Raw genomic sequence first — 26,510 nt, forward strand, 5'->3', positions numbered from 1 at the left:
AAACACCCTGTATATGCTTCTTCCATATGGTTATTATCATCACCCTCCCCCATGATGTTTTTCTAGTTATGTTATTGGTGTGAATGAGACCTTAAGCTTTGAAATATTCTGATTTTTTTATTTTTTATTTATTTATTTATTTTTTAAGTATGCTGCAGCAATATCGATGATTTGCAGCGCCACTGAATGGCCTCTCCAAGTCTATTCTCATTGAGGAGGCCGGATTATGGTGTAACGATTAGGGACTTTATCCTGTACAAATCCAGCCTCGAGTCAGTCACAGATTCCCCCCCCCCCTCTTTTAAGGCACAGCAACACGTTGCCGGTTATCATCAAGTGTCCGTTTTGACGAAGCTCTCGCTGCACGGACCAACGTTGCATTGGTTCCTGACTTCAAAGCCACACAGAATCCAACCACCCTATGAGCTATCCTTCTAACAACCTACCCAAGTACTGTTGCCAAACCACAATGGATAACGTTATATTTCCCTCCTGTACGTGTTAACTTAGGCATGTTCTTTCTAAAAACAGCAAATGAAGATTTATTTTCAAAATCTTCAAATTGGTAACAGCCTGACAAAACAATTTTTTCATAACACAATTGCCGCGCACTTTTTTTTTTCTGAGAGCCCTATGACTGTCATAGAATAATTGCACACCAGACGAGAATGCTATTACCTGTAATGTCCTATTATTGAGAAATCCTTTGCCACAGTAACTACATATATGAGGTCTATGATTCAAATGGATTTTTGTGTGTTCCTTCAGAGCACCGTCCGTTTTGTAACACTTGGAACAAACGGGACACTGGAATGGCCGCTCTTCGCTGTGTGTACTGTAGTGATTGTGAAGCTGAAGTTTTACAGCAAACCTGTAAACAAATAAATAAATAAATAAATTGGCGAATTCAGTTAGACTAAAGTAAGTGAATCTCTTTTAGGTACATGATGTTTCAATTAATTTACACTTCTAATCGTTAATACCATAAAAAATAATAATCACGACGGAACTGTGTATCACCTTTTAGAATGTAAGAATTTATGGCTTACGACTATCCCACATCACTACAAGGTCACAGATTTCAGTCGCTAGTTCCAAAAATTACTGTTGCTACAATTTTTCCCAATCTACAATAAATATATATAGTACGTCCCCATGGGTAAAGATAAAAATACCTTACTAAAACCAAGAGCCGAAATAATCAATAATAAATTCCAGTATCTATTGTAAGGTTCCCACTTATTTGGCGAGCACGAACTCCCTTCCCTGGCTTTTCCACGTCATGATTCCCAAACTTCTAGGTCCACATGTATATATCATGTAAAAAAGCAAGTACATTTTTCTCGATCAGGGAAATTCTTATCTACTGTGCATGTACATGTACCTAGGTATGCATTATGTGTGTAGGTAGAGAAGTTTTGCAAAACAAATTAATTTATTTTATAAAACATCCCCTACCAAATAACTGGGTAAGGCAAAAAGAGATAACGGTTAAAGAAGTAAAAATCCGTACATAAAATTCTTTTAGTTTTTCAGGTTTTACCAGCTTTTCATAACATTCTGTGACTTTTCCTATCAATAAGCCAAAGATTCTGCGATCGAAGCAGAGGAAGAGGTGGATGATGAAGAAAAAAGGACCCAGTATATTGAAAATGAAGTAGTACAAGCCATTACAAAGACAAGAGAAGTATGAAGACCACTGGAGACAACAACATACTGATGGATTTGCTCAAGAAATCAGGAGACAATGCAATGAAAGTACTAACTTCATTTATTAACAAGATCTACTTGGGTGGAGAATGACCAAAGAATTAACTTGGTGTTACAATGGTTGCATTATCAAAGAAAAAGCAGGCAAAAGAAACGCCGTGATAACATCACCATTTATCTTATTTCCCACTTTGGAAACATTATTGCGCGCATACTGAACATACAGATGGTGATCAGAAAAATGGAAACACCTGAACAAAATTGCAACTTACCAGATTAATATGGTGTCGGGTTACCTTTCGCCTTCAGAACAGCCTTGGTGCGACGTGGGATGGAGGTATAGAGGTCGTGAATGGTAGCAAGTGGAATTTTACACCATTCCTCGTGCAGGGCATCGGCCAGTTCTGTGAGAGAGGATGGAGGTGGAAATCGTCGCCGACGGACCACAGATGTTCAATTATGTTGAGATCTGGGGAATGGGCGGGCCAGGGGAGGTGTTGAACTTCATCCCGATGTTCCTCAAACCACGCTGCAACAACGCCAGCTGTCTGGAAGATGGCGTCATTGTCCGGGAACAATATCCGGACCATAGGATGCAAGTGGTCTCCTAAAATTGCGACATAATCGTTGGCAGTGATTCGTCCGCTAGGTGTGACCACAGGTCCCAATGAAAACCATGATATGGCGGCCCACAGCATCACCGAGCCGCCGCCATGTTTCACAGTTGGGCGGAGACACTGCAGATCGTAAGCTTCTTTGGGCGTTCTCCACACATGAACACGGCCCGTGGTTGGGAATAGGGTGAAGGATGACTCATCCAACCATATCACACGTTTCCAGTCATCAACGGTCCAAGTTGCATGGTCGCGGCACTATTTGCGGCGTGCAAAAGCGTTATGGTCCCTGATGAGCGGTTTGGCCCGTGCAACACGACCCCCCCCCCCCCGTGAGTTCATGTCATGTAATTCGCGGCGGACTGTGATTGTCGAAACAGGGTGGGGGAGGTGCTGATTGAGTTCCTCCGGCACTTGCTTCGCAGTGGCACGACGGTTTTGCGTGACGATGCGCTTTAATACCCGGCGTGACCTGTCACTCATGATTTTCTTCCGCCCACTGTTCCGCTTCCCCGATGTGGTTTTCCCGTGTGTTGTGTAGACCGTCATCACCTTCGACACTGTCCCATGCGACACACCTAACACAGTAGCTATTGCCGTCACACTCACTCCATATAACCGCGCACCAACAATTTGCCCTCTTTGAAAATCTGAGAGGTCTCCCATTTTACACTACCTCCGTCTGCTGCAGCTACTGGACACTGCTGTTTCACTGCGCTTGACGTAGTATGGAGACCGATCTAACACACCACCACTAGCGGTCCGGCGCTGCGTGCGCCACGACACCACTGCCAACCCATACATCTGACGTGTTGCCAACTACAGGTGTTTCCATTTTTCTGATCACCATCTGTACAACTGGAAAGTGTGATAGAAGAGACGTTAGAAAAAGGGTGACTTCGGCTCCGAAAAGAGCATTAGCATCCACCTTGTTTCCTGGAGTGGCCTGCAACCCCAAATAATTGGGTTTATTTCTGCAGGTGGAAGGAAGATACACATCGAGTTTCATTAAGATGGGATAAGTTTTACGAAAGTTATCGTGATGCAGACGCACACACACACACACACATACACAAATGGCAAATGGCAAATTAATGGTAGAAGCTTCGCTAACGCTCGCTTCAACAATTAAAAAAAACCCTACTAGATCTGAAAATCAAGGAGACAGAATATTTCCAAATAAAGAAAAGAAAAGCTACAACTCAAGGATATGGGTGGTGATTTAGATTAACGGTCTATGCGTTATGAAGCTGCCTTAAAAAGAGGCTGAAATGAAATGAATGAATGCTAAGTTACTAGCAAATATGTATATTAAAGATAAAATAAAAAGACTAATTGTGAAATCACAGAAACAGGATTTTTTTTTGTTATAGGAAAATTTATATATTAATGCTGACGTCAAAAATAAAAGATGATTTTACAACTATAAACACACAAATCACAATAGAACTTATAAACTAGTATACACTCACCCTTTTCCACATTTCTCACAGACAAACGGCTTTTCGCCTGTGTGAGACTTCCTATGTTGTTGCATATTGCCCTTTTGATGAAAGCAGCGTCCACACAAATCACACATAAAACGTTTTCCAAATTTATGCAGGGTTAAGTGTGACCGATAACCACTATTAGTCTGCAATCTACAAAGAAGAAGTTACATAATAGAAGTGATACTTTTTAACATTCCATGACAACTATCAACAATAAGAAATGTAAAGTTTTATAATTAAGAAGGATTATTTGCAATCGTTTAAGAATAGTTCTATAAATTCATAGTAACAAAACGACTGAAATGATTCTGAAATTATCAAGTTCAGTTGTTTTATAAAATGGCAGCCGGATAAGTACAAGAGTTTTCAACTCACATTTAATATACTTTCACTATTTGATACGATTTAAATCATACAAAAATTATAGCTTTAAGTGATGTAGATGAACTGACACTTTGGGGCGTCAAAATAAGTATTAATTTAGTACAACTACATTATAAAAGCTGAAAACCTGAAATATCCAACCTGAAAGGATTTGAAATGTGGTGGTGGCGCAGAATGCTACGCATATCATGGATCGAAAGGAAAAAGAATGAAAACGTACTAAAGGAAGCTAATGAAGGACGACAGATCATGAAGTTAATAGGGAAAAGAAGTAACAGCATGGTTGGCCATCTTATTCGGCACTCCGATTGGATCACCGTGTTGATAGAGAGAAAGGCAGAAGGAAAACCAGGAAGAGGAAGACCAAGGATAGAATATCTAGATGCAGTTTCTAAGAAGAGACCTTATCAAAGTATAAAACAGCTCTCCCAAGGGTGAGGGTGAGAACAATTTTAAAATTTCCAAATTGCCCACCAACCTATAGTTGAGGTGAGAAAGAAGAAGACATTATACTTCGCAACTTAAGATAAGTAGATTCGAACTTATGCCTGTGCTATAATTTAAGATTTATATATATTTAAACTTTTAAACAAACTGAGTGCTGTAACTTTCATTTAGTAATCCACTGGTGGGTAAGGACAAGAGAATAATCAATATATATATATACGAAGGCTCATCAACAAAGACTCAGGCTGATTATTGTACCGCAGTTTCCTTTGTTGCCGAATGCTGGCACGTTTGACGGTTGAAAGAGTTATGTTTCATGTATACTCTCACTAGGTGGCAGCATTGTCGTATCGGTAGGTTGGGAGTAATCCGCTGTGTTTTAGACACTGTTTCCATTTCGCCTCACAACGTGCTGTGTATATGCATACAATGGAGGTTCACGAGAAGAACAGTATAAAGGAATAAAGTTTTGTTTTCGCTTGAACCATACAGCTTCTGAAACATATGAAAAGCTCCAGTAAGCTTACGGTGAAAGTGCACTACCTCGAGCAACAGAGTTTCGGTGGACCTGGTGTTTCGGCCTCTGCTGTGATTGTCCGTGAGGATCGAAGGATAACATTACGTAAACTAAGTGAAATGTTGAGAATTTCATATGGTAGTGTTTTCTCATTAATGCACGATCACCTTCATATGTCCTGTGTTTGCGACCGTTGGGTACTACGACTGCTGACTCCGGAACAAAAGGCTGTGCGAGTTTATACTTCCCGTGAGATGTTGCGTTTCTTTGCTGAGGGAGAAGATGAGCTTCTTCAGTCAATTATCACTGGAGATGAAACTTGGTTACATCACTCGATCCAGAGGGAAAGCAAGCCAGCACAGTGGGGAAATCACCAGGTTCTCCCACACCAAAAAGGACTAAAGTTGTTCCATCTGTAGGAAAGGTTATGGTTATCACGTTTTTTGATTGTAGAGTAATGATTTACCAGCATGTAGCTCCTCTTCACACTACTGTTGCAGGGGCATACTACACTTCAGTTTTGGCCACACTGAGGAAGCACATTGTGAAGAAGCAACCTGAACTTCATCAAAATGGTTGGAGACTTCATCATGACAACGTATGACCTCACGTCGCACTTCCAGTCATGGAATATCCATCCACCCATCTTACAGTCCCGATCTCGCTCCGTGCGATTCTTTTCTGTTTTCATCTCTTAAGGCAAAGCTCCGCGGTACTCACTTCGAGAACTTTGAAGCAGTGGTGAAGTGTGAGGTGATTCTGAAGGACATATCAAAAAATGGCATGTTACGTGTTCCAGGAATGGCAGGAACGTTATAAAAAGTGCATTTACTCAGGAGGGGACTACTTTGAAAAAGATCCTGTGAACATAGAGTTTAAGTAATAAACACATGTTTTAAAAAATTAGTCTCAGTCTTTGTTGATCAGCCCTCGTACAGAGTGACTGGTGATTCCGTCCATTCCCTGTACATGTAATTTGCACATGTGTGATTTCTTTGAAATTTGCCGGCTAACGAAAGGTGCACGACAAAGTTTTACCTTGATCCACTTCCACATCTCGTACAGAGATGAAAAATATTCGATTAATACTATCGGTAGGTAGGTAAATCACCTTATATAAAACTTCCAGCGAATAATTTCATGCAAATAATACATAAAAACATTAATGATTCACTGGAACAATGAAAAATCAGAGAACAGAACCAGACTACGACTACAGTATTGGGAAATATATTGAATATAAATAGTAACGAACCATGCAAAGATATAAAATTCTGGCCAAGATCCAAAACTGTTATCTTACGGAGGCTTACACTCAATATAGTACTAAGCCCGTGTAAATTATATAAAAGAAAACGAAAATATATATAAATGTATGTTTCGGTGTAACAAAACTATAAACGATAGGAACGGAAAGAGAAATAAAAGCAAGGATAGGAATGGTGAAAGAAGCCTTTAGGAAAAAGAAAAAGACTATTTTATGGGACCTTGAATAACGAGTTGAGAAAAAGAATTATTAAAATGCTTCGAGTGGAGTATTGTGCTGTATGGGTTAGGAACATGATACTACGCAAAAATGATAAGAAACGACTGGAAGCTTTCGAAATGTGGGTGAGGAGAAGAATGGAAAGAATTAGCTGGGTCGAGCGGAAAACGAATGAGAGAGTGTCAGAAATGATGGAGGAGAAAATAATTTATTATTAAGTAGGGGAAGAGAAACTGGTTGGAACAGTGGAGTGGATAAGAAGGAGCTGTATCATGAGAGACGTGCTAGAGGGTATGGTGGCAGGAAAGAGGGATGGAGCGAAGGAGATTACAATTAATTGACGATATCGAAACAGAAAAATCGTACATGAAGACGAAAAGGTTAGCGAAAGACCGTGGAGCATGGAAGCGTCTCAGTTGCTGCAAGTAACCTGCCAATAATGGAATAATACCCATGATGATGATGATGATGATGATGTAACGATGAGAGAGGAACTTAAAACCACATTATAAAAATAAACTAGTGTTTTTATTTTATGTATAATACACTGTTAAATTTATAAAAATTAATAAAAACGCGTACCTTGACGCATTTTATTTTATTTAATCATGATAATTTCGATGTCATACTGACATCGTCTTCCACAAGAAATAGCATTCCAGTTGGAAGGGAAAGATACAATATTAAAAATGTAATATATCAGCAACCCAACAAGTAACTCAAGGTGCACGTCTGGAAGAAGATGTCAGTGTGATATCGTAATTATCACGATTCAATAGAACACAAATACGCTGAGGTAGTTGATTTCATTAATTCACCTTACAGGGTTCCTACAGAACACAAATACGCTGAGGTAGTTGATTTCATTAATTCACCTTACAGGGTTCCTACTAATCTGGAGAAATCTATTTCCCTGACTTCTTCCTGACCTTGCCTGATCTTCGGCAGGAAATTCCCTGACTTTCATGACAGATGTCGAATGACGTTGACATAGGAGTTGATTGAGTTAAGTTGATTTTTAGTTTAGCGCCCCTTTCAGCAGCGATGCTATATGAGACGTGAACCTACTGATTAACGTGGAATCCGAACCACATGAGTTAGGGCCGGGAATCGAACCCGGGCCTCCAACGCCAAAGGCGCGTATGCTAACTGCTTAGCCACGAGGGAGCTCATATATAAATAAGGAATAAATAACAGTGAATATTTATATATGTGAACATTTATTCTATAGGAACAAATAGTAATCAACTGCTCATACGCACATTCCACTTACCATCCATAAAAATCTGAGCAACGTTCCATACTGTGATTCTTACTATCTACCCACAAACGTCTGGCAATTAATTACTTTGAAGATACGATACTTCTTATATATATTCACTTAATAATGACAAGGCTCTTTTAAAATATCTATATCCAGTTTTTCAATAAAGATCTGTTACTTATCCAATACTGCAATTATTAGATTACCTACAAACATCTGTACAATGAACTACACTCCAGACTTTTTGTAAATCTGTATAAAATGAGTTTTGATGTTACTTGTTTTATATAGCAATTATTTCACTACCAATTGTCTGACAATGAAACACCCTCAATATATGAGACATATACATTCATTAATAAAATGAAAATTGAAAAAAATGTTTTTCTTGATGACTACTCACGTCATTAACAACATAACCTGAAACAAAAAGGAAGTACTGCATGTAGAAAATAAAATAAAAAGCAATAGAAACAAAATTACATGTAGAAGACAAAAACAGCAACAAAAACCAAATAATGGTTGGCTAAGCAGAAATTGATGTATACAATTAATGTTAGAAAAAATATACTTTATAAAATCTTCCTGGTTTTCCCTGATTTCCAGTCTTTTTCCCAGAGCTTCACTGACCTGTACCATTTTCCCTGACTTTCTGACCAGTAGGAACTCTACATTATTAAAAGCTTAGTGGTTGTAGGATTTGGTGTATAGAAACTTGCGACGGTTACAAATAACCTGCTAATGATTGCAAAATACTAATCACAATAACAATAAATTAAGACAACAGAATAAAATGTACTCACATCTTCCCACACTCTTCGCACTGCCATTCTGCTTTGTCTCCTGGTTTGTGTTTTTCCTGATGAAGCTCCAAACCCTTTTTCGACCCGTAACACTTCCCACACTCTTCACAGATATACGGTTTCACAATATTATGCTTGGCGGCGATATGATTTTGCAGCAGACCTTGATGCGAGAAGAACTTCAGGCAATGATCACACCTACAAAATATTTTGAATACCTACAAAAAATTCTCTGTAAATCATCTGTCATTTGTTATCCAAACCGTGTATTAACAAAATGTCAATAAGATTAATTTGTCGTAAGTAACGGCATATTTTGGCTTACAACGTAACAGATGGGAAAGTGGTACATAATTTTATTTTTTTTAATACTCAAAATCATGATATGGCAACAATGATGATGGGGATGACATATTAGTGAATAAGTTCACGAAAATTCCTTACATTTTCAGTTTTATATGCGATTTTAATTGAAGTTATTCAATTTACTCTTCAGTGTTCTTCAAATAATCTCTATGATATTTAGTTTGGACTTCACTACTCTTGTTTAAGGAACTCGATCATATTAGAGAAAGGAGCTTTTTCGTTTCAATAAACATCTGTACATAGAACGGTGGAAGACTGCAGCAGGACAGCAGAAACATCACCTGAAAAATTGATTTAGCGCATTCGTAAGCAAATTATATTTTTCATTCATTAAAATTCTTGTTTATTTCAAGAAAGAAGAAAAAAAGATTACTTTTCTATATACATCAATGATTTGAATAACCAAAACGACGCGTTCTACAGCTTAAAGAGCGAATTTTAACACGTTTGCTTCAGAATTTTCTTGAATTCTTTAAGTTTTACGTCCCACGATTATGCCGGTTAGGCTAGAGGAGACGGTGATTATGAGAGATGAGTGAAATGGTGGAATGAAGAAAGTGAGAGGAAACGGGAGAACCCCGATAAAACCCACGAGCACGGTGTTTGACCACCACAAAGTCCACACGGCGCGACCTGGGATCGAACCAGGGACCCCAAGCACCGGATGTGAACGCTCTACCACTGAGCCACCGCGCCCCCATGTTCGCTTCAGGACTGACGTCAGAAAGCACTGTAATTCGAAATCTTTGTAAATACTTTGTAATTTATACAAATTTGTAAAATCTGCAGGGAATACAGAAATTTTGCATGAAGAGTAAGAGAGATAATCGAAACTCTCTAATACAGCGCTTCTCAAACTATTTCCAGTGGGGACCACTCTTATTAGTCAGAAAATTCTACGGACCACCTTACTCTTGTCCTCTTCGAAAGGATTTTTATTAGTTAGAATGTTCTACAAACCACCCCATTGATGTTTTGTTCCAAAGCAAATTTATATTATTATTATTATTATCATTATTATTATTTTACTCCAAAATTTATGTTTACATGTTTTGTATAATTATGTGGAACTCCATAATCATGGATTACTACAAGTTTGGAAACAAAAGTTGGCAACAATGAACTACAGTCAGAATCCATATTGCTGGTTTTAAGAAGACGGAAAATCACATCAAGATTAGTGAAGGTAATAATAACTCTTCTGCATAGCTCTGAGTTGTTATACCATACAAATAAGATTCAATAGGTAAAGTATATGGAAGTGCACTCTACGCATTATCACCTGCGGGGGAGTCTATTATTTGGATTATCTTTTACATAGAAAGGGATATTCTTGACGCTAAAAATGCGTTACTTTGTATATAAGTTTGAAATATCCACTGATACTAAAACAATAAGCATCTGAAGATTTCAAATATACAACATGTATTAAGTCTCATTAATCCTAGTTAAAGGTTACTCGTATACGAGACCGAAATATTGAAAATAATAATAATAAAATTATATATTAAAGAACACAAATAGGTTAGTACTTTAGTTAAATTAAAAATGTCTTTACTTTTATACCACCATTAACAGAAGAAAATACATAATAGTTTCTTTAAAAATAATTGAAGGTTATCAAGAATATTACATATACAGGGTGATTATAATTGAAATCTCACTTTCAAAATGCTGTAAAAAGAGAACCACTGGTCAAAATGACTTCAAATTAGAACTGAATATACTTGAACAAGGGGGAAACGGTACGGCATAAGGAAACAAAAGTTCCAAAGTGTATCAATAAATGGTGCTATAAGCGGCATAATGAAAGTGGATTCAGCTACAAGTGACATTTTGAATCAAAATACGATGGCTTTGGCATGAGTTGCACTTTAAACCAACTGTACTGTTCAATGTGCATGATTGTTTCGGTTATGTCACAGAGAAAAAATGACTTCCAAGTCATTTAAGAGTTGTGGCACTTTTAGTGGAAAGCTTATCCACCACGGCACGGTCGTACCACATTGGATGAGAAAAAATCGGTTTTTAATTATCCTGAAGATGGAAATGGGCTTCGTCTGTCCACAAAATGTTTCATGGTCATTCATTAAGCACTTCTATGCGAGCAAGAAATTCTAGAACAAAAGTAAGTTTTACAGCGCCATATACTGATACACTTTGGAAACTTTTGTTTTTCTTATGCCATACCGTTTCCCCCTTTTTCAAGTAAATTCAGTTCAAATTTAAAGTTATTCTGACCAGTGTTATATATATATATATATATATATATATATATATATATATATCTAGCAATTTGAAAGTGGGACTTCAATTATAATCACCCTGTATTTAATTTAAGATCCTACGATTATGCACCAAGGCTAAGGGAGATGATGTTAATGAAATGAATAATAATGGCACAAATGAAGGAAGTGGGAGGAAAAGGAACAACCCCAACGGAAAACACGTACACGGTGTTCGTTCAACACAACCTACTTGGCGGGAGCTGGGGTTGAACCACGGACCCCATACACTAGAAGTGAGAACTCTTCCACTAAACCATCGTGCACCAATATTTTTTACAATAATACATCTATGAAAACTATTAGAATTTGTATAATCTTCTCCCTATTACGTTATATAATCTAGAACTGTTTGAGATCCTCAATTTGAGTGTTTGATAAGAAATTTATTTGAATTTTAATTTTACTTCAGGGGAGCACGGTGGTTCAGTGGTAGACAGCTTATCTTTGTTGCGTGGAGGTGCTAGTTCTATCCCCGACCATGTAAGCTGGTAGTCGACAACATTGCCTCCGTGGGTTTTCCCGGGATACTCCTGTTCTCTCCCACCTTATCATACGCTACTTTTTCCATCATTAATTCACCTGCCTTAACAATCCGTCTCCCTTTAACTAAAGGGCATAAATGTGCGACATTAAACTCAAAGATTTCGTATCTTTTTACTTTTATTTTCCCTCCTTCAGGGTGTTTACTAAAATTCCAAAATGAAATTTCGTGACCCTTTTCTTTACTAAACCCAAAAAAATTCATAACATTTAAAAATTCAAAGGCTGTTCTCCGGAGCGATCAATATTTGGTGTCTTCTCACAGTTGACTAAACTGGTTAGAAGCATAGGTGGTTTCCGCGATGCGATCCGATTTGCTCAATGATGCCAGCTGAAGTACAATCTCAAGAGCGAATTTGGGTGTGAATTAGGCCGAATTTTCATGTATACCATAGAAACATGCTTTACTTGCGATTTGGTAGCGTCTAAAGCCGACCATAAACAATTTTAGCAGTGAATTTTGATGTTTTATAGAACAAAATTTTCCAGTCTCTATTTATATTTGTACAGATAAAAAAAATCGTGACCAAAAAGCTAAATTTCTTGACTTCTCATGACCATTTTCTGATTTCCTGAGCGAAAGACACCCTGTTTTCTTTTCTTCTGACTAATTTTCAATCTAAGAAGACCACGAGGACGACAGCTTGAGAAAATCTGCTCTTGGTACATTAAACTCCGACACAGTAAATAAAGGAATAAGTTGATTTTTTAAAAACCAATTATCACAAATATGCGTCAACTTAAATTATTCAGTAAATACTCTAGAATTCATACTTACTTATATCTTCTCTCATGGATATGTCGATTTCTATGCGATCGAAAAGTCGAATATTTCGAATACGTTTTATTGCAGAAGCAGCACTGATACACTGGTCCCTTGTCATGGGATGATGCATAATGACTATCAAATTGTTCTTTGGAGGTAGAGATAAGATGGCAGATATCACACTTAATTCCTACATTGTTCACCACTTCATCGTTCCCGTCAGAGTCCTGTTCCTCACCGTCACTGTCACTCTCTCTCTCATGGGAATACGCGTGTTCCGGTTCATTTGTTTCTGCTTCATCCGACGATTCTCCCTCTTCCTCTTCTTTCTCAGCATCGTTGCTACGATATCCACTTATTAATTCATCACTATCACCAGTCTCTTCTTTCTTTACACTTCTCAACCGTTTTTCTCTTGTGGCCTTACGTTTACTACTTTTATTCTTCTTTGAAAGTTTCACACTCTTCTTCTGACGAACTTCTGAACGACCTGAAAAGTAGATTTCTGATTAAGAGCATGACTAACAAAAAATAATACAAAATTTACCATTTTTCTTTTGCTTGTTTTTTTATAAGTGAAAGGAGATAATGAAATGTAACTTACTACAATCATAGATAATGTTATTCTACAACAGAAAATATAAACATGAAGAATCTTCAGTGTTGCCATCATAAAAATTACAGTGTTGCCAGAATAACAATTCCCCAAAATCCAAGTTAAGACATCGACTAGACGAACGAACTCAACTGCATTTGATTACGTATCATACTGTTTTGGTATGAGTTACTTTTTAAATAATAGTTGTATTTAGTTTGTAATAAACAAAATAGTTTTAACATACAGTTATTAAAATTAATTGAGTTGATTATGAGTTTAACGTCCCTTTCAGCAGCGAGGCTATATGAGACATGGATCTTCTGATTAACGTGGAATCCGAACCACGTGAGTTCCCGCCAGGAATCGAACCCGGGTCTCTCACGCCAAAGGCGCGCATGCTAACCGCTTAGCCACGAAGGAGTTTTTGTTAAAATTAAATAATAATGTTATTTAAAAAGTAGTAAGTAAGTAAATTTCCTCTCACCTGCGACACTATCATTTATAGTTACGTTAAAAGAAAGAAATCAATCACATCCTCCCCCTTTCTATAGCCGTTCAAAGCTCTTGTGGACTTACTTTCTTACTGAAAATACTTACTATGAGTCTAACTTTTTGCAGTTGGAATATAACAACAGTACCATACGATAATTATATCCCATGGACACCTTGAATATATTGGCATTCTGAACACTAATTTAGCCTATTTCTTTTTGATTATTTACAACCAACAAATCTAGCTAAATAGATAGTTTTCTTTTTGAAGCCAAGAACCAATTAGATCTATCTAACCGAAACGCTTGGGAATAATTAGCTAGATGTGACCTGAATCACTCACTTGTATTAAAACCGTGAACACAACATGACACTATGACTACAGAAGCTAAGAACCGGTTAAAAACCAATTATCACAAATATGCGTTAATTCCATGGTTAAATGTTCAAACCAACTTCGCGCTGCATATTCTGTTTTCAATATGAAGACTAATTAATGAAGAAACAAAGTAAAAAAAGGAAAATTCCCTGACTCTTCTGTACAATATAACAGCCTTCCCCTAACTCTTGGTATACGTTGAAGCATTTTTCGTAGCTCGTTTTAAGAAAATGAAATGAAATGAAATCTTTGAGTTTTACGTATGACGATTATGCCGGCTAGGCTAAAGAAGACCGTGATGATAGAAAAAAATGAAATCTTTGAGTTTTACGTCCCACGGTTATGCCGGTTAGGCTAAAGGAGACGGTGATGATGAGAGATGAGTGAAATGGTGGAATGAAGAAAGTGGGAGGAAACGGGAGAACCCCGAGAAAACCCACGAGCACGGTGTTTGTCCACCACAAAGTTCACTTGGCGGGGGCTGGGATCGAACCCGGAACCCCAAGCACCAGAGGTGAACGCTCTACCACTGAGCCACCGCGCCCCCCACCGTGATGATAGAAATGAATGAAATGGCGGAATGAAAAAAGTGGGAGGAAACAGGAGAACCCCGAGGAAACCCACGTACACGGTGTCTGTCCGCTACAAAGTTCACTTGGTGTGAGCAGGGGTGATTCATTTTTATTTTTCTTGACCTTTTAACGGTCATTGTGAACATACATGTCGTTGGAAGTAGTTTCGCGTACACCCTCACGTAATGAAACTCCGTCCAGCAATATACTGTATGTCATGTTGGCGCGTTTAATTGGAGACTCAATTTTTTATCGTTCTCTTTATATCAGTTTTACGAGGGGGAGTCCGAAAATATGTTCACCCTCTCCACAAGTGGGTATTGTTCGCCCGCGATCCTGCAGATTGTGCCACCGCAGCGCCTGCGCAAAGCGGAAACGAGTCTCTTAGTCTAAGCGTGATAGCTATGGAGAGAAAGCGCGTTTTGACGTCGTGGTCAGAGGAGGAAGTGCGATTGATTGTCCGCTATGAATGAGCACGTGCCGTATCGGGAGCAGAAATCCATAATCGCCTCGTAGAAGTCTAAGGGCCTGTTGTGATGTCGAAACAATTAGTGCGGAGATGGTGTCTCTTGGCTGGGAGAGCCTTGCTCATCCGCCACACAGTCATGATCTCCCAGCCAGTGACTTCCATCTGTTTCCGGCTTTGAAGAAGATTCTCGGCGGCAGGCGCTTTGGAAGCAATGCTGAAATCTCAGAAGCTGTTCGACGCTTCTTCCGTATGAGGAGCCCCGAATTTTTCCTGGAAGGGTTTCCGAAGGAAGGGACCGGTATGATAACAATGTACGTGGTGCACCCGATGGCAGAACTTTCTTTGTCTTTCTGCGATGAGCTTTTGTAAGTCAAAAATTTTCTGCAGGAATTCCACGAAAATTTTCTGCAGAAGAAACACTTGTGATTATTACAAATACACTTTACGCGACGTAAAAAAAACAGTTCAAACTATATTTATGCGAGTCGTCCGTGCATTCAAGAAGACACCTACACATAGCAGGCATGTTTTTATGCTTTTCTGTTGGCTATTTATTTTTCCTCTGGCAATTTTTCTGCACAGACGCGGCAGATTTTCTGCGATCATATCGCAGATCACGGCATGTTCTGCTATGGGGGTGGTACATATGTGGAATAATAAACGTACGTCTGATCTTTACTGTCACATGCTATTTTTGGTCTTGCACCCCCACCTCTGTCCACAGTCGCCTGGGGAAAATTTATTTTCGGACTCCCACTCGTATAACAACGAAAAACACTGGGGATTTTTGGGCTGAGGAAAATTCCAACAATTCTGCTCCCATGATTCCCTTCAACCTCGTAAACATAACAACGCCAAAAACCAATGCTGTAACACATCGGAGCACGCCCGTAATTAAAATATATTGACCATATAAATTTATGCTGTAGGAAAAGAAAGGTGCTTTAAACCAATAAAAAAAAATTAAATTCTCACCTGAGAAGAAGGACCTGATAGAAAAACTTACCCGACGTTGAATCACAGTTCCTCTTCCTGACCTCAAGTGGAGTATTTTCGTTGTTTAAATGGAGGTCAACCTCTTCAGCCTCATCGTTGGCATCTTCACTGCCAGAACCTGCATCCTCACTTCCAGCATTCTCATCTTCCTCCCCTGATTCTATATTAATACTCACTTCGACTGGGAAGTCGATAATCTCCGTTTCAGTTTTTATGGTTACATCTTCAATTTGAGATTTCCCGCCTTCTTCAACGGACTCCGACTCATTGGTGCTCTCACACTTCTGGGAATTACTGTTTTCATATGTGCTCTCATTCACCTATAATTAAAATTATAATAATGACTGAGTGATTGATTAGTAAAAGTTTAATGAAAACGTCAGCAGCTAAACTATTTATATTCGTCACATGATATTATTATTATTATTATGGGATGAAACGAGAACAATAGAAAGAAATGTAGAGGTCTTATTAAATGCTTGCAGGGGTGCAAATTGTGGATGCGTTAAAAATATCAAATAATACTTTCGACAAAATGAATACTTTCAAATATCTAGGATCAATATTAACAAAAAATTGGCTACTTACCAATGATTCCTCCCTTGAAAAATTTAAAGATTTTGACGTTTCGGAACTCTCAGCTGGTTTCTTGAGAGTTTCGAAACGTCAAAATCTTTAAATTTTTCAAGGGAGGATTCATTGGTAAGTTACCAATTTTTTGTTAATTCTGAATATTCCCCCATGCGCCCATGTAATTATAATCTAGGATCAATATTAACAGATTAAAACCATACTCACGAAGAAATTGAATGTCGACTAAAAGCAGGGAATTCGTGTTATTATTCAGTTCAAAATCTTTTGTCGTCGCAAATTTTGTCGAGGAATTTGAAGCTTAAAATATATTAAACGATAATCATGCCTATGGTTGCGAAACATGGTCGCTTACTCTGAGGGAAGAACGTAGACTGGAAGTATTTAAGGACAAAATCTTAAGACGAATATTCAGACCCAAGAGGAACGGAAATGGATGATGGCGGAAACTTCGGGAGGAGGAGGGGGTTATCAAGTCTAGAAGGCTCAGGTAAGCAGGTCATGTAGCCAGAGTGGAAAAAAGTAGGAATGCTTTCAAAGTTTTAACTGGAAGTTCAACTAGAAAAAGACCAAACCTAGGTGCACATGGGAGGAAAATATTAAGATGGATCTCGCAGAAATAGAAATACAAAGTAGAAACTGGATCCATTTGGCTAAGGACAGAAGTCAATGGAGAAGTTTTGTGAACGTGGCACTGAACCTTCGGATTCGATCAGTCATAGAGTTAGTTAGTTAATAATATATGAAATAAGGAAAATGTCTGGCACATTAGTACTAAATTAATGGAATTAAGGCTGATTAACTGAAACTGTTCGTTGACCGTAACTACGATATAATGTAATGAAAAGAGTGTGTAATTGTAATGGTACATGACGGCATATGACATTGTTCACGTACAGTAGAAATAATAATTCAATGTTATTTGTCGTTGGAGAATAACCGTTGAGTATTTGTCATTGCAGAATGAACATTGAAACATGGCGTTCAGTTAATTGCTTCCAAGGCACCCGAAAATTTAGAAACAAATCTAATGGAATTTAGAAATTATTTTGTAAGCGGAAAGTCCATTTAGGGATTTGTGAGGTGACGTGTGTTTGTGTTTAAAGATACTTAGGCATGACGAAGAGGAAGAACCATTTAAGCATTTATATGATTCAAAACATACCGTTAAGTATATCACAGTCCTTAAAAACTATCGTCTTATCTTGAATGAATAACAGAATCAATTTACATCAGGACTAAACAACCAGGGTTAAATTTAGATCATGGATATCTTGACAAACAGTGGGACTACGTTATCAGGGTGTCTACTGTTATACCAGAAAGTAAATTCATGACTTTTTCATGACTTTTCATGACCTTTTTGTTCAAATTTTCATGACCATGGCGATAAAAATTTACCATTAGTAATAATAAACCCCTACCATCAGTGGTGTATCGGTTAAGATGAAGATCACATTATGTTCTTATTTGTCTAATGTACATAATGTCGATTAGCTGACAACTAATTTTAAAATGCAAGAGCAATTTAAAAGGCAGTAAACAAATTTTTAATTGCGGTTCAAGTATGGGTTTAAGGCTTACCAGGTTCTATAGATTTAAAAAAATCTTGTGAACAGTCCCGTTACATTCAGCTAGGTTTTTTATCTGCATTCTATGTACTCTGAATTTTAAATTTATAATTTTCGTTTACAAGAAAAGACTGATTACGTAAATATACAATTCTTTTCCATCGTGTCATATTCGAAATTAGTTTACATAGAGTCTGGATACTTTCATATACTTTTAAGCGAGTCGTATACTTTTAAGCTCTTTCCAAAGTATTCATAATTTTAGGGGTCGCTGAGATAATTAGTGACATTTTAATTAAATTCAACTTCAAGGTCATACTCCACTCTCTAGGAGTGAGGTTGGGAGGGGGGCGAGATTTTAAAAGTAATCAAAAACGACCGATATTAGTGTTAAATTCATAGTTTTCGAGGTCTCTGAGTTTAACGATATCAGTTTTCATGATGTTCAAGTTCATCGTCACCCCTTGGGGTGGGGGTAGGAGAGGATGACTTTTTCAGATAAGATAGCTAATTAGTAACTACTGTAATTAGAGCGAATTAAAAAAAGATTAACATATTTTCTCGTGCTTGCACGGAACTATGCGGGTTGCTAGTCTTAAATATCACTTATTGTGAATCTTAAAGAAAGAATATAAAATTCTGCCGCCTTGTGCTCGAGCACAGAATAGCACTTACCTAAATACGGGCCTGCTCTTACCAGTGAATCACTCTATACTGTATTTGAAATTTTAATTCTGAGTATAATTATCCATCTAGCAGAAATTTGTCTGAAATTAAGCACTCAGAGAACTGCCAAAGATAAAACAAATTATAAAAGAAATTCGTTTTAAAAAAATAGATTATCAAATTTAAAATCTGCAAATTCAAACGAATAATATTATTTGCATAAGTCTAAAGGTCCAAAAATACACAATTTACATTTCTTAGAAGTAAAGAAATAGCAGGTCAGAAAGTTGGACAGTAAAAAGTTGTTACTATATTACAGAGACTAGAAGATGAAATGGGGAGCAGCTAGGAAGACAGTAAAGTACCAGTTAGCCAGCACTAACTGGTGGGGGAAATTCTCACAATTACTGACGTGACACAACTGTTTCAGTACATGCAGTATGAGGTACAAAAGTATGAAGTATAAAACTATACTCTGAGATTTCAGATTTTCATGACCAGTTGGGTAAATAAAGGACTTTTTCATGGCTTTCATGACCACTAAGCAAAATATATTACTTTTTCATGACTTTCATGACTTTCATGACCAGTAGACACCCTGGTTATACATTTACCACAGCAGATTAGTCTTGGAGTTTTAACTTTGGGTCATATCTATCTGACTTAAATTCTTTCATGAAACTGGAATCACGAAGAAAAAAAAACTTCTTCGAGCTTGTATACGCATAGAATCATTTAATTTTAAACAACATCAGGAAATCCTCGAAGTACTAATTTAGGGACGTTTAAGTGTAAAAGACGTTCAATGCTTTTGTGTACAAAACTTCAATAACAGATTATCTGGTAACGGCATTAACTAAAAGAACCAGAATATTCACGATGGGTAGTTATACTTTGATTTAGTGTATTCACATACACTTAAATATTAATTAGTTTTACAAGCAAAAAGAAGAGGCAAATATAAGGACCCATACTCTCCTCGAAGGATTTAGGATTTAGATTTCTATGCTTTTGGCAGCTATGTGACGGAGAACGTTCCTCGGCGAGCACACTATCAGGGGAAAGGGAAAAAAGGAAGTGGCCTGGGACCTGTATGTTAGGTACCATCCTGGCATTTGCCTGGAGAATGAGGAATGACTGACCTGAAAAAGTTTTTTACACTTTCGATCGTTTTCCCGCCGGGAATCGAACCCGGGACCACTCGCACCGAAGGCGAGCGCGCTAGCGACTACGCTACGCGGGGCCACCCATTCTCTCCTCGAATAGAAGATTCTATCCTGAGGGGCCGCGATGGCTCAGTGGTAGAGCGTTCACCTCTGGTGCTTGGGGTCCCGGATTCGATCCCAGCCCCCGCCAAGTGAACTTTGTGGTGGACAAACACCGTGTGCGTGGGTTTTCTCGGGGTTCTCCCGTTTCCTCCCACTTTCTTCATTCCACAATTTCATTCATCAGTCATCATCACCGTCTCCTTTAGCCTAACCGGCATAACCGTGGGACGTAAAACTCAAAGATTTCATTTCATTTTTTCTATCCTGAGGAATTGGCGCCGAGCGGTCCCGGGTTCGATTCCCGATGGGAACACTCGGTCGAAAAAGTGTAACAGCTTTTTTCAGGCCAGCTATCTTGAGTGAGGTTTTTCCTGGATTTCCCCTCATTCACAGCAGGCCAATGGCGGGATGGTATAATGGTCCCATCCCGCTTCCTTCCTTCCCTTTCATTGGATAGGGTACTCGCCGAGGGACGTCATCCCTCATACATGTGACGGGCTAAATGGCTTTAGATGCCGAGAGCCCAGAAATCTAATTCCTAATCTTAATCTATCCTGAGGAAGACGACCGTAAGGAAAGTGGTTGAAAATTTGGTCAAAGTTAATATCAACGTACATGCAAGGTAACAATCTTCATTTTCACCACTCATTGATCGTACGAAACACATTATATAAAGGAACGACGTACTCACCTATTTGTGTCTTTATGTTAATTGTTATATCCAATATTCTGAGTGCACTCTTTAGGAGAAACACAGGCCTTAGTCAGGGATTGTATTTTACCACCAAGTATTGATATAATTTGTCCATTAATCATTCTTATAATTCCTACACAATGTTGATACAACTACACACATGTGAAAAGCTTATTGTAATAAATTAATTTAATTTGTTCTTGAAATGGAGTGCCTGAATGAAGTATTTGAAATATTGGACGTAATAATTGAGATAGGAACACAAGTAGGCAGGTAATTCGTTAAAATCTTCACTTCATTTATATTCATTTCGATTGTTTACAATAAACAATAATACAAGAAGCACGTCAAAGAAGTGAAAACGAGTAAGTTCCAGAACAGCGCTGGCTAAACAAGTATTCAATAGGAAAAAAGGATTGCTAACATCAAGAAATGTGTCGTTGGACGTTCGAACACGCTTCATTAAGATCCTGGTATGGAGCGTGGCGCTTTACGGATCAGAGACGTGGATATCGTGAAAAGCTTAAATATCCCAGTTGGAAGCACTTGAAATGTGGTGTTGGCGCATATCATGGTCCGAAAGGAAAAAAGAATGAAGACGTACTAAAAGAAGCAAATGAAGGATCACAGATTATGAAGATAATAGGAAAAAGAAGAAACATCATGCTTGGTCATCTCATTCGGCACTGCAATTGGATCACCGTGTTGATAGATGGAAAGGCAGAAGGAAAATCAGGAAGAGGAAGACCAAAAATAGAATATCCAGATGCAATTACCAAGAAGAGACCTTATCAGAGTATAAAACAGCTCTCCCACGGGAGAGAAAAGTTTCAAAATTTCCACGTTGTCCACAACCTATAATTGAGGTGAGAAACAAGAAGAATAAGAAGAGGAGGAGGTTATTGTGAAGGAGAAAAAATTTATTGCTGATTCTATAGAAGTACATACCTTGACTATGTTTCTACATGATCACCATAGATCTCCAGGCATTTTTGATAAGAGTGACACAAGCTTTCATAGACCGCTCTGTTTACAAATCTGCCGCCTAAGACCTCAGCCTGATGGTTAAGTTCTCAAGAACTGATGTCTTGAGAACTTAACCATCATTGAAATTTGCGAAGTAAAGGATTTTTTCAGATGAAAGAACAAAACAAACAAGAACTCACTAGGGACATGTCAGAATTGTATAAGGAGTGAATACAAAGTATCCATCAGAAGCTTTGAATTGTCTCAACAGCACTTGTCATGAATTAGAAAAATTCCAGACCATAGCATTCTTCTTCGTCGGTTTTTGGACGGCACGTCGCAGATAAGCCAGCGTTTGGCAATACATATCAACTGCGTTCCATCCTCTTGCGTTGAGAAATCGGATCATAGACCTCACCTCTCATTGGGCGGGATTTTCAATGACGGTAATCACTTCAACTTACTGCTACTCGCGAGGCCGCGGTGGCTCAGTGGTAGAGTGTCCACCTCTGGTGTTTAGAGACCTTGGTTCACGCTTGCGCCAAGTGAACTTTGTGGTGGACAAACACCTTGTTCGTGGGTTTTCTCGGGGTTCTCCTGTTTCCTCCCACTTTCTTCATTCCACCATTTCATTCATTTCTCGTCATCACCGTCTCCTTTAGCCTAGCCGGCATAACCTTGGGACGTACAACAGATATTTCATTTCATTTCATTTTACTGCTACTCGCAGGTACGGAATTCCACATTAATTATACCTCTATTGCGGGTACAGAATACTAGAATATGCTCTCCTAGTCGCGCAGCTTCGTCAATATTACCAGTTCCACGCTAAAACAAAACGGCCACATCTTTTGATATGCTTCTCGTAATAATAATAATAATAATAATAATAATAATAATAATAATAATAATAATAATAATAATAATAATAATAATAATAATAATCAACAACAACAAGAACAACAAGAACAAGAACAAGAACAAGAACAAGAACAACAACAACAACAACAACAACAACAACAAATGTATATCAATATAAAATTTTCTATTGCACTTTACATGCTTACAAGTTACTTCAAATTATCGCAATAAACATCTTTAAAAAAATCTTACCGCCTCTGACGATTGCTTGACTTGTTTTGACTTCTCAACTAACTTTCGGAGTTCTTCCTGTACTCTAATAGCACTTTCTACGAAATCCTGAACAAAATTAAGCTTGTGGCAACAAGGATAACACACCTTCCGTGGAAGTACATCAGTTTCAGTCACCTGAAAATAATAATAAGAATGATGTTATACTAATGACACAGCTACAAAGGAAAATTAACGCTAATACGATAATATCCTCGCGGTTAGTTAATTTCATCGTAAGACAGGGTGTCGTTACTAAAATTCCAAAATCAAATTTCGTGACTTTTTCGTGACCTTTTCCTTCCTAAACCATAACATTTAGTATCATTCTCAAGAGCAAATTGGGCCGAATTTTCATGCATGCGATAGAAGTTAAGTTTGTTTGCGATTTGGTAGCACCTAAAGCAGACCAGAGACATTTTTGGTGGTGAATTTTAACGTTTTATAGAACAAAATTTTCCAGTCTATACTTATAACAGACTGTTATTTACACAGAAAAAAAAAAAAAAAAATGTGACTCAAAAGCTAAATTTCTTGACTTTCATGACCGTTTTCTGATTTCGTGACTTTTTCATGAGTTTCGTGACCGATAGACACCCTGTAAGATAGTAACAAGCAGAAAATATTACTTTTATAATGAATTTCTCTTACATACGTAAGGGAAATTGATTACATAATAAAATAATAATAATAATAAAAAAAAAAAAAAACAAGAACGTTTCAAACCATACTACCAACAGAATAAGTTCCTTTGCAAATGTTCTCACATTGTCTTTCAGTAATAACAATAAAAAGTTAACTTGTCCCCTATAATCTGATGTTCTAAACCAGTGGTTCTCAACCTAATTCCTATCACGATCTCCATTTCATCATATCCTCTTCCCAGCGACCCCCTTATAATTTCTTGTTTATAATAAGCTTGTGTAGGTATTGTGGAAATCTCACGATATCCATCTATTTCCATAACAGCAGAATCTATTTCTTGTATATAATGGATACACTAACTTCCATAAAACCAAATGAATTAAAACCTAATTTGGTCAGTTCATTCATATTACAAATATCGAATCTGATCCGTCATACTGTTTCAAATTGGAGGTCGTTTGAAAACTTTAAGACTTCATAACTCCCTTAATTTAGGGATATATGATTAAAAAAAAAAAATCTAATTTTGGTTACAAAAACTTGGACAGTTGTTAAAAAAGTTATTGAGTATTTTAAATCACTTGATAATGTGCGTTATGAAGATTGATCGGACATTGTTGCACTAGTGAAATCACACCATGCTCAGCTATCTAATTAGCTTTCAATTTTAATTGTATTCCAATATGCAGGTTTTGTTGCGTTTGTATTTTTCTGGTATTTTAATATGCAGTTCTCATTAGTTTCATCATATCGTACCTCTTTCATTTAAATTGATTTTTAAACAACTCTGCACCTGTTGAAAATGTTTAGTAGTCCTATTTCTTGTTGCTCTTAACAGTATGTATAAAAATAAAAATATGCCTATCACGATGGCAGAACATTTTTGTCTTTCTGCGATGAGCTTTTGTAAGTCAACAATTTTCTACAGGAATTCTGCAAAAATTTTCTGCAGAAGGAACTCTTGTGATTGTTAAAAATATGCTGTATGCGACGTAAAAAAACAATTCACACTATATTCATGCGAGTCGTTCGTGCACTTAAGAAATCTACAAATAGCAGATATGCTTTTATACTTTTGTTTTGGCTATTTTTTTTTTCCTTTGGCAATTTTTCTGCACAGGCGCAGCAAATTTTCTGCGATCACATCGCAGATCGCGGCATGTTCTGCTATGCGGGTGCCTATGAGAATAAAATTCAAAATAATATTTAAAAATATTTTCCTGTATTACATTCTAATTATATTTATCTCCTCCGCTTATCTTCGCGACCCCCAGGTTGAGAAAATCTGTTCTAAGCAATCAATGCGTGACTAATCATGCTTCTTCAGCAACCAAACCATAAATCAATAAAAAATGATGTCCATAAAAAATCACAACGTCTACGATATCTCAAACACATAATCTAAGTTAAGTCATCAAAAGCGTAAAACTAAAATCAAAATAAACACTACCGTTCGGTTATATAACATGTTTCGATTTTTACAAAGAAAGAAGCAGACAATTTTGTAGAGTGACAACGAAGTGGTTAATTCCATATACACTAATATAAATGTATATAGGGATTCCTAATTCACTCAGATTTAAAATCCCTTGGCCAGTCACTCTGACTGAAAATTCTTTTAATTTTCCTCAAAACACGCTACGCAAATACTGGTAAAAACAACATAGCATAATCGACAATTCAGTGACCGACACCGTACATTAAGTAGATTGTATAAAAATTAGTTATTTTTTTTACTTGATTTCATTATAGAACAGGAGCAACCTTAAGAGGCACGAATGGTATCAGTGACTAATGGATTAATTTACGGCTGATAGTTTAGAGCAGAGCTTTCAAATTTCGGTGTCGTATAATTTGTGAATGTACTCTTTTATTTGCTGTGTTTAACATATTTAATGTATTGTTGACTACTATTTCGATACTTTTTGTGATACCTTTCTGGGTGTACAAATGCTTCCTTTCAAAGTTATAGAAAAAAATATATAGCTCCAAAACTAGGAGACCTATCGAGGTCATGTCAAGACTTCACTTAGGAACTTGTATGCATCCTATCCAAATATCCAAGTATTAGAATCTTGCGGTACTTCCGCAACAATTTTTTTTACTGAGGCAGCTGGTTAGTAATCTAAATTATATGCCCGTAGCCAAACTGCCTCTATAAAAATTGTTGAGTGATTACCTCAGGTTTCTGAAACACGTAATTTTGGATAGCGCAGATATTAGTTCCTAAATAAAGTCTTGACCCGACTACGGTAGGTCCTATAGGTTTCGAGCTATGGACCGTTAAATTTCATTTTTTCGACAGTCTATAACTGAAAGGATGCATTTGTGCACCTAGATTGGTCTATACGTTTTGTCTTATCTTGGTGTCAGAAATCACCTTCGAAATGTTGACGATGTTGTTTCAAATATATATATATATATATATATATATATATATATATATATATATATATATATATATATATATATATATATATATATATATATATATATATATGAATAAAGGCAATTTGTTGGAGCTGATTCGATTTTGTTCTATCTCGACCTCTAGAACCCGGTCAAACTCGAGAACAAAGGTCAACTTATTCGTTTTCCTCACAGAGTGAGGCGCCACCTTGACTCCCATAGAGCTAATGCTAAAATACCTGACATCAAGAATGAATCCGCTTGATTCAATGCAGGAGGTGCCTAAATTGTCATCATGCTTCTTCAAACGATTTTGATTCTTGAAATTATATTTAGCTTCTCTTCAACGCCTTCGTTTTATAATCTGAAGGTTTTCAGGCAGAGATGA

General features: G+C 37.3%; 1 protein-coding gene across 1 annotated transcript in view; it reads right to left on the bottom strand.

Annotated features, from left to right (window-relative positions):
• The window catches only part of LOC145684320 (uncharacterized), a 42,259-nt gene that overhangs the window by 10,937 nt on the left and 4,812 nt on the right, over positions 1 to 26,510 (bottom strand). The window contains exons 2-7 of the mRNA XM_081756511.1: positions 23,051 to 23,206; positions 16,192 to 16,501; positions 12,688 to 13,165; positions 8,716 to 8,913; positions 3,797 to 3,964; positions 679 to 871 (exon numbers count right to left, since the gene is read on the bottom strand). Coding sequence (XP_081612637.1) covers positions 679 to 871; positions 3,797 to 3,964; positions 8,716 to 8,913; positions 12,688 to 13,165; positions 16,192 to 16,501; positions 23,051 to 23,206 — 1,503 coding nt within the window. The remainder of the gene's footprint in view (positions 1 to 678; positions 872 to 3,796; positions 3,965 to 8,715; positions 8,914 to 12,687; positions 13,166 to 16,191; positions 16,502 to 23,050; positions 23,207 to 26,510) is intronic.

Source organism: Thermobia domestica, chromosome 4, assembly GCF_964235325.1.
Source record: "Thermobia domestica chromosome 4, izTheDome1.hap1.1, whole genome shotgun sequence".
Classification (NCBI taxonomy): domain Eukaryota; kingdom Metazoa; phylum Arthropoda; class Insecta; order Zygentoma; family Lepismatidae; genus Thermobia; species Thermobia domestica.